General features: G+C 45.8%; 1 protein-coding gene across 1 annotated transcript in view; it reads left to right on the top strand.

Moving 5' to 3' along the window:
* The first annotated feature begins 26 nt into the window (after positions 1 to 26).
* Positions 27 to 9,700, top strand: part of LOC311310725 (kinesin-like protein KIF13B) — a 27,697-nt gene continuing 18,023 nt past the window's right edge. The window contains exons 1-11 of the mRNA XM_084440258.1: positions 27 to 85; positions 222 to 310; positions 574 to 659; positions 1,291 to 1,384; positions 4,325 to 4,337; positions 4,440 to 4,500; positions 4,827 to 4,919; positions 5,652 to 5,832; positions 6,643 to 6,730; positions 7,002 to 7,136; positions 9,115 to 9,227. Of these exons, the coding sequence (XP_084296384.1) occupies positions 590 to 659; positions 1,291 to 1,384; positions 4,325 to 4,337; positions 4,440 to 4,500; positions 4,827 to 4,919; positions 5,652 to 5,832; positions 6,643 to 6,730; positions 7,002 to 7,136; positions 9,115 to 9,227 (848 nt within the window). The 5' untranslated portion in view covers positions 27 to 85; positions 222 to 310; positions 574 to 589. The remainder of the gene's footprint in view (positions 86 to 221; positions 311 to 573; positions 660 to 1,290; positions 1,385 to 4,324; positions 4,338 to 4,439; positions 4,501 to 4,826; positions 4,920 to 5,651; positions 5,833 to 6,642; positions 6,731 to 7,001; positions 7,137 to 9,114; positions 9,228 to 9,700) is intronic.

Raw genomic sequence — 9,700 nt, 5'->3', positions numbered from 1 at the left:
TGAGTGATCTCTACGGGCAGTATCAGGAAATGCAACAGGTGGAAACGTGTACCTACAGTATTCACAGAATGAGCCGTCGTCGACAGTAAGTTTTTACGAAAAGGGGTGTAATTTGTTGTTCTAAAGTATCCCATAATATCTAGTGACAAGAGATAGAGCTATCTTAACCATACCGTCGTAGTACTAATTCTACCCCGTATGTCTCCTTGTTGTTTATCCAGTTAGGACAGAACAGCAGGGCTACATTTGGAAGGCAGCGTTGCCCAACTCAGACGGTCGAGAGGGGCAGGAGAATTCCATTCGTCTCACGGTTAGTTTGCACGATCCGCAAACATAACTGGTTAGTTACAGTTGAGTTTAACTTTCCGGGATCATTCTGCCCTTGACTGGCATTAATGCATTAATGGTGCATGAGATAATAATGCTGTAATTCGCATGATCCAATGGGATCTGACAGGTGAAAACATTACAGACAATAGCCTACAGCCTAGGCTAATAAGGAAGACATGATGCAGTCCCTAATTATTTTGCACTGTCAATCGAATTAATATTTATTTGTCAACATTGCTACAGAAAATCAGCTGTCGGCATGGATGACACAAGCATGAGCGATTCCAATGTGAAGGTCGCTGTTCGCGTTCGACCAATGAACAGGAGAGGTGAGTTTATAACAGGAGCCTTGTGACAGTCATTTCAGTTTCATGAGCTGCTCTTTCCCAGCCAGTTTAGTTATTTTGGCTGGAGTGAGTAAGGAAAGTTTGGAAGCTTCCACTCACTTCACTGGGCTTCTGCGGGCATGCTTCTCCTTCATATCTGGTTAGGGAATACATTTCCTTCCCCTAGATAGAAGCATGAATCATCACAGCTCTAAATGGAAATGTTTTTTTGTTCAGGGGTTGGCTGCTTGGTTGGTAGGTAGCTTATGTCCACAGCAGCACTATAAATATTGAGGGGTACAGAACAACATAAAGGCACATATGAAGACTCATCTATGGAAAAAACACACTGTGTGATTGCATAACTCTGTTTACAGCCCTGGGTCATTATACAGTAGGAGTGCCAGTGTTGCTACGAATGAGAATGCAAATGTGGTACCCTTGTTGTTGCTACTGCGTCATCAATCTCGGTGACCCCCAACAAAAGGTTTTGCGCACCGTGTTTTCAGTCTAACCCCTTTTAATGTGTTGTTGAATGGTCTTCTCTAAGGAAAACTCCCTCTTAAGTTCTGCTCTCTGGAATAATAAAGAGAGTGTGAATCTAACCTTTTCATGACACCCGATTTGCCCTCAGAGAAGGAGCTGAAGACCAGATGTGTGGTGGAGATGGGGGGACACCAGACGGTGCTACACCCAGCCAGCACCAACCTGAGCAAGGGAGACCCCAGGTAGGACCGTGGAACATGGGCAGGCCTCACCAGCTATGAGACAACATTGATGTGACAGAACAACATTAGGTTGACAGCTTTAGGTGGTGTGGAGTTTTGGGACTATTATCTAACAAGGAGGGCTAGCCCCATTTCAGACTTTTAAACCCAAGTGTCAGATTGTGTCTAATACCGACTTTTCCACCATGCCTAATAAAGGTACCATTGTTAGCATGAAGTAATAGGAGCAATCGTGAGTCAAGATAACACTTTATAGTAGGACTGTCAACGTTAACGCTCGCGATTAATCTGGAAACTTAAATGTGTAAAAAAATAAATCAAATTAAGCATATTACCAAATTTGACGACTTAAAGTTGGTTTCATATTGGACATTCAACAGACATTCACATTGTTTCAAAAAGCTTCCAGTTAGAAGTTTAGATAAAAGCAGTTGTTTGCACATATTGCAGTGAGGACATGTTGCCACTGAAGCAAGTTAACTCTGATTCCACTCCAGCCCCTGAATCTGAATGTCAGGCTACTAAAGCCACTTGGTCATGCATGTCTTTATTTTAACACCACACATGTCGGCTATTTGTTTCATCTCCCCCCAAAATACAAGTAAAAACTAGTATTTTACAGAACTAATCAGGATTAAACACAGCCTATTATTGTGATTAACTCGATTACATTTTTTTAATCAATTGACAGCCCTACTTTAGAGGCTAAGATTCAGTCTCTCCCTCCTCCCTCCCATGTACCTGTCTTTACAAAGGGTGTGTCTGTTCCTGCTAGGTTGCGTTCTCTGAGTCAGCCAGCCAGTCAGTGCAGGTGAGCTAGCCTACTCCTGGCGGCCGCTGTTCAGGTGGCCTCGTTCTGCAGGCGTTCTGCCTGAGGGCTTGTGCAAATGAATCCCTGGCCCAGTTTGAGCTGGTTCTAATCTGTACAGTATTGGCCTTTTTTCAAGTCTTGTCTAGCTGGGCTGGAGCAGGCGTTTTTTGTCATTCCCTCTTTGTGCTCTTTGCCCTGACACGCTTCAATGCAGCGGTGTGTGTAGTGTTCCCCTTGGCACTCCGTGCGTGAACTGGTTTGACAGGCTTCAGAGAGAAGCACCTTCTTGGTTCCATTTGGGTGACGGGGTCAGGCAGACAGACAGCCAGACAGCCAGACAGCCAGGCAGGTAGACAGGCAGACAGACAGGCAGACAAACATACAGGCAGACAGCCAGCCAGACAGGCAGACAGCCAGCCAGACAGCCAGCCAGACAGGCAGGTAGACAGACAGACAGACAGACAGGCAGGTAGAGAGGCAGGTAGACAGACAGACAGGCAGACAGGCAAGCAGGCAGGCAGGCAGGCAGGCAGGCAGATAGGCAAGTCGAACAAAATGGTTGTTGAGTGGTTGGGACCTGGAACTTCTAATGGCCATTACTCTGTAAAGGCAGCATGTCTGGCATGTTCCTAACCTGTTTAGGAGATCAGAAACAACCAAGCTGGAAAACAACCAAGCAAGTTTCAGTGGATATCTCCTGGTAGCAAGCAACATGTTGTATAGAGGCTTATTTAAGGAGAAGCAATGGCTTTCAAACCTACTGCTTGTCTAATCTGAGCTGTAGCCTTTTGATAAGAAACTCATTGAAAGCCCTAACACGCACACACACACACACACACACACACACACACAAGAGCATGCACACCCACACCCACACACACACACACACACACACACACACACACACACACACACACACACACACACACACACACACACACACACACACACACACACACACACACACACACACACCTACTCCGTGGAGCAGTGAGGATCTACCCACTATCTCAGGAATGTGCCGCGGAGCCCAGGAGCAGCGGCTCAATGTTGCTCTTTCATTGACACTAGTGCCTCACAGGAGGGCCCTGTTCATGGCTGCCAGCCCTGCGGTCTGCTGCTACTGCTAAACATGCAGCATTTTCATCCGTCTAACCTGACCCCTCTCTTTTTGCATCATTGGAGTCAATTGGCTGTACAGTATGTGCTCCAGATGGATGTTACAGTATATAATACTGTAATGCTGGGATGGATGTTATGGCAATAACTAGTACAGGAAACCCAAAAGAAACAGGAAACCCAAAGAAACAATTGGCTAATCTATCAAGAGGTCATAGGTCGCCAGGCATCAGTGGGGAACGATATCTACAGTAGTCATACTGGAGGCAATGAGAGGGCAGTTAGTCTAAGGATATGGAATGTGGAGGTTGAAGTTGGTGTCAGGGTTCCGTTCAGGCTGTCCAAGGTTCCGGAGTTGAAGGTAACATTCTTAATCCCCGAGAGGATTAATCTCCTTGATGACTTAAAGGTTGTGGTGATTAAAACGACTTTGACTCCCTGTTTAGGAATGTCACCCTCTAGCTATTGCTGGATTTGGCTTGATGTCATGTTCTGTGGAGTTTCTGTGTACACAGAGACAGAGAGAGAGAGAGAGAGAGAGAGGGAATTAGAGAGAGAGGGAGTCAGAGAAAGAGAGTTAGATTTATGTTGATTATGTACTGTGAAAATATGGTAAATGGTAAATGGACTGCACTTGTATAGCGCTTTTCCACCTTAGTGGCACTCAAAGCGCTTTACAATGGCCTCTCATTCACCCATTCACACACACATTCACACACCAATGGCAGTAGCTGCCATGCAAGGTGCTAACCTGCTCATTGGGAGCAATTTGGGATTAGGTGTCTTGCTCAAGGACACTTCGACATGTGGACAGTCGGAGCTGGGATTTGAACCACTGACCTTTCGATCATTGAACGACCCACTCTACCAACTGAGCTACAGCTGCCCCGCAATATCATGTTCATGTGTGTACAGCGTTACCCTCAGGTCCTTGGAGCGAAGCGTAGATAGTACTGTACAATGATCCCATTGTGCCCATGTTTAAACTTTGTCTCCTCTTTCTCCTCCAGAAATCAGCCCAAGGTAAGCACTGAAGACGGTCATAAATGCTGTCTGATCATGCAAACTTTATCACTGTGTCTCAGCTGAATGGACAGGTCTACGTCTGCTGATTCTTTCATACAGGTCTTTGCTTATGACCATTGCTTCTGGTCAATGGATGAGTCTGAGAAAGACAAGTTTGCAGGTTAGTTGTTGCATAAAGTAATTTCAGCATTGTTATGAAGCGCTGGACGCTTCACACAGCGTTCCTCTGTGCTGTGTTCATGTGCTGAGGTCTAGAACCTAGACTGCTACAGCATGTTCATGTATTGATGTCTAGATAACAGTGAAAGCCTAGACTGCAATGTCCATGTTGTGGGTTAGCGTTAAGGTTAGACTTCTGACTGTAGAGTTACTGGTTGATAAAGTTCTGCATTCCATTTCCTGGTTTTGGGGTGTGGAATCGAATAACTGTACAGAAATACCACCATGTGCTATACATGAGGTGTGTGTGTGTGTGTGCGTGCGCAGGTCAGGACATTGTCTTCCAGTGTCTAGGAGAGAGTCTTCTGGACAATGCCTTCATGGGCTATAATGCCTGCATCTTTGCTTATGGACAGACAGGTAACTCTCCTACACAACTAGGTTTAACCATAACCCTCTGAAACTAACCACGTTAGGGTTGGGGTTAGGGTGAAACTAGCCTCACGCCACCAGGCTCTCCTCGGGGAAGATTCACTTGGTTTCTGGTCTAGAGCCCGCTGGTATCCTGTCACACAAATGCCGAATCGAGCAGCCTAGTCTCGCCAGTCGCTACAAAGTAGAACAAAACATGGACATACTGTACCAAATGAAGTAGCCTATTCCAGAAGAAGTTCTTGCCACATCACATCGTAGGTTTATGGGTAGGCCTGTAAACCATAACTGCAAAGCAAATAGGCCCCAGGCTACGGTGGAAATAGGGTTAGGGTTGGCCTTAGGGAAAAACTAACAATGTTGGCTTATTCTCTTACCCAGCCTTTAGTTAATCATGCCCTTTATCTTTAGATCTGATAAACACCTTACTGAGTGAGTGATATGTGTGTTTGTCTGTCTGTCTGTCTGTCTGTCTCTCTCTCTCTCTCTCTCTCTCTGTGTGTATGTGTATGTGTTTGTGTATGTGTTTGTGTTTTGTGTGTGTGTGTGTGTGTGTGTCTGTCTGTCTGTCTGTCTGTCTGTCTGTCTGTCTGTCTGTCTGTCTGTCTGTCTGTCTGTCTGTGTGTGTGTGTGTGTGTGTGTGTGTGTGTGTGTGTGTGTGTGTGTGTGTGTGTGTGTGTGTGTGCGTGTGTGTGTGTGTGTGTGTTCTTGTGGCCCCAGGCTCTGGGAAGTCCTACACTATGATGGGCTCAGCGGAGCAGCCCGGTCTGATCCCTCGCCTGTGCAGCTCCCTGTTTGAGCGGACCCTGCTGGAGCAGGGGGAGGAGGAGGGCTTCACCGTGGAGGTCTCCTTCATGGAGATCTACAACGAGAAGGTCCGCGACCTCCTCGACCCCAAAGGGTGAGGGCCTACAGCTCTGGCGAAGACATGCACTGTTGCTGTCCATTTCTGAAGTACTGACACGGTCCCTGTCCATTCCTGAAGTACTGACACGGTCCCTGTCCATTCCTGAAGTACTGACACAGTCCCTGTCCATTCCTGAAGTACTGACACTGTCCCTGTCCATTCCTGAAGTACTGACACTGTCCCTGTCCATTCCTGAAGTACTGACACGGTCCCTGTCCATTCATGAAGTACTGACACAGTCCCTGTCCATTTCTGAAGTATTTGAAAAAGAGTAAATGTGCGCACATCCGATCCTGTTTTAGGCCAGGTGCTGGATCAATATGTAGAATAACTTGAAGGTTGAAAAGATCCGCACACTGGATTAATGCTCCCAGTACTCTTTTATTGGCTACAAACAACGTTTCAACCACTCATGTCTTCATCAGGCAACTTTACGGCGTAAGTTGCCTGATGAAGACATGAGCGGTTGAAACGTTTGTAGCCAATAAAAGAGTACTGGGAGCATTAATCCAGTGTGCGTGAGCATTAACCCAGTGTGCGGGTCTTTTCAACCTTCAAGGCATTCCTGAAGTATTGACACCACGTCCACAGTTGAAAGAAGCAGGAGGGGAATATGAAGTGATAGTATTAAGGTTTTCTGTCCCACCTGGTTTGAAGAGTTTGCACTGATTCTGTAACCTCTCCACCCCCCCCCCCTCTCTATCTCTCCATCTCCCTCCCTCTCTCTCTGTCTCCATCTCCCTCCCTCTCTCTCTCTCCCTCTCTCTCCTCCCTCTTTCTCACCCCCTCTCTCTCCATCCACAGGAACCGGCAGGCCCTGAGAGTGAGAGAGCACAAGGTGCTGGGGCCCTACGTGGATGGCCTGTCCCGCCTGGCTGTAGCCAGCTATAAGGTCATTATACTGGCTCTGCTATCATAATACAATATAGAATTCAGGCTACTGGGTTTGGTGCTGTATCATAATATAATGCATTCATTCATTCATGGCAATTATCTTCTCATTTATGACGCTGAGTGCATGAGCTGTCATTTACAGTATAATAGAATAATGGAGGTTATGTGTCGCTGTCTACCTCTGTCCTTCTCTGTCTCTCCCCCTTCGCCTCCCCTCTCTCTCTCTTTCCCTCTCTCCCTCTATCTGCCCCCCCCTTCTCTCTCTCCAGGACATTGAGTCTTTGATGTCTGAGGGTAACAAGTCTCGTACGGTAGCGGCCACCAACATGAACGAGGAGAGCAGCAGATCTCACGCTGTCTTCAACATAATCCTCACACACACACTCATGGACACCAAGTCTGGGGTAGGACTCAGCATCACACACACACACACACACACACACACACACACACACACACACACACACACACACACACACACACACACACACACACGGACACACACACACACGGACACATATACACACTCATGGCCACCAAATTGAAATGTCCCCCCCTGGGGATTATTTCAGTTTATTTTCATGGACACCAAGTCTGGGGTAAGAATACATACTGCATCTACAGTATATAAACTCTGTTACAGAGAATCAGATTCATTTTTGCCAGGTAGGTTTTTACACATACAGTGAGGGAAATAATTATTTGATCCCCTGCTGATAAGTTTGCCCATTGACAAAGAAATGATCAGTGTATCATTTTAATGGTAGGTTTATTTTAACAGCAAGACAATAACAAAAAAAAGTCCAGAAATATGCATCACAAAAGTTATAAATTGATTTGCATCTTAACGAGAGAAATAAGTATTTGACCCCTTTGCAAAACATTACTTAGTACTTGGTGGCAAAACCCTTGTTGGCAATCACAGAGGTCAGATGTTTGTTGTTGTTGGCCACTAGGTTTGCACACATCTCAGGAGGGATTTTGTCCCACTCCTCTTTGCAGGTCCTCTCGAGGCTGACGTTTGGCAACTCAAAACTTCAGCTCCCTTCACATATTTTCAATGGGATTAAGGTGTGGAGACTGGCTAGGCCACTCCAGGACTTGAAAGTGCTTGTTCTTGAGCCACTCCTTTGTTGCCTTGGCCGTGTGTTTTGGGTCATTGTAAAGGTGGAATACCCATCCACGACCCATTTCCAGAGCCCTGGCTGAGGGAAGGAGGTTCTCACCCAAGATTTGACGCTACATGGCCCCGTCCATCTTCCCTTTGATGCGGTGAAGTTGTCCTGTCCCCTTAGTAGAAAAACACCCCCAAAACATAATGTTTCCACCTCCATGTTTGATGTGGGGATGGTGTTCTTGGGGTCATAGTCAGCATTCCTCCTCCTCCAAACACAGCAAGTTGAGTTGATGTCAAAGAGCTTGATTTTTGTGTCATCTGATCACAACACTTTCACTCAGTCCTCGCCTGAATCATTCAGATGTTCATTGGCAAACTTCAGACGGGCCTGTACATGTGCTTTCTTGAGCAGGGAGACCTTGCGGGCGCTGCAGGATTTCAGTCCATTACGGCGTTAGTGTGTTACCAATTGTTTTCTTGGTGACTGTGGTCCCAGCGGCCTTGAGATCATTGACAAGATCCTCCTGTGTAGTTCTGGGCTGATTCCTCACCGTTCTCATGATCATTGAAACTTCTCGAGGCGAGATCTTGCATGGAGCCCCAGACCGAGGGAGACTGACAGTTTTTTGTGTTTCTTCCATTTGCAAATAATCGCACAAACTCTTGTCACCTTCTCATCAAGCTGCTTGGCGATGGTCTTCCAGCCCATTCCAGCCTTGAGCAGGTCTATAATCTTGTCCCTGACGTTGGTCCCTTGGACAGCTCTTTGGTCTTAAAGAGAGAGGACTAATTTGTGTGCCTCATGGACATAGCCAGTCTGTGGGAGCCAGAAATCTTGCTGGTTGATAGGGGATCAAATACTTAATTCACTCGATCAAATGCAAATCAATTTATAACTTTTTGAAAAGTATTTTTCTGGATTTTAGTTGTTGTTATTCTGTCTCTGTTAAAATAAACCTGCCATTAAAATTACAGACTGATCATTTCTTTGTCAGTCGGCAAACGTACAAAATCAGCATTAGATCAAATAATTATTTCCTCAATATACAATATGATGTGCAATGTGTTTATTATATACAATATATGTGCAAGGTGTTTATTATATACAATATATGTGCAATGTGTTTATGTACCGTATGTGCAATGTGTTTCTATACAATAAATGTGCGTTTTGTTTATGTGCATGCAGTGAGATCCTATGAGATAACAGCTGATGTAATTGTGCGTGTGTGTGCGTGTGCGTGCGTGTGCGTGTGTGTGTGCAGACCAGCGGAGAGAAGGTGAGCAAGCTGAGCCTGGTGGACCTGGCTGGCAGTGAGAGAGCAGGCAAGAGCGGAGCAGCTGGAGAGAGACTGAAGGAGGGCAGCAACATCAACAAGTACGCTGTTGTGCTATATGTACTACCTCTGTCTACCTGTACTATGTACTACCTCTGTCTACCTGTACTATGTACTACCTCTGTCTACCTGTACTATGTACTACCTCTGTCTACCTGTACTATATGTACTACCTCTGTCTACCTGTACTATATGTACTACCTCTGTCTACCTGTAGTATATGTACTACCTCTGTCTACCTGTACTATATGTACTACCTCTGTCTACCTGTACTATATGTACTACCTCTGTCTACCTGTACTATATGTACTACCTCTGTCTACCTGTACTATGTACTACCTCTGTCTACCTGTAGTATATGTACTACCTCTGTCTACCTGTACTATATGTACTACCTCTGTCTACCTGTACTATGTACTACCTCTGTCTACCTGTACTATATGTACTACCTCGGTCTACCTGTATACTGTATATATATACTATAACTATCTACCTGTACTCCATGGCCGTGTCC

This window comes from Borostomias antarcticus (assembly GCF_949987555.1).
Source record: "Borostomias antarcticus genome assembly, chromosome: 6".
Taxonomy (NCBI): domain Eukaryota; kingdom Metazoa; phylum Chordata; class Actinopteri; order Stomiiformes; family Stomiidae; genus Borostomias; species Borostomias antarcticus.
Note: the sequence above shows the minus strand (reverse complement) of the source record. Positions and strands in the feature narration are given on the sequence as shown.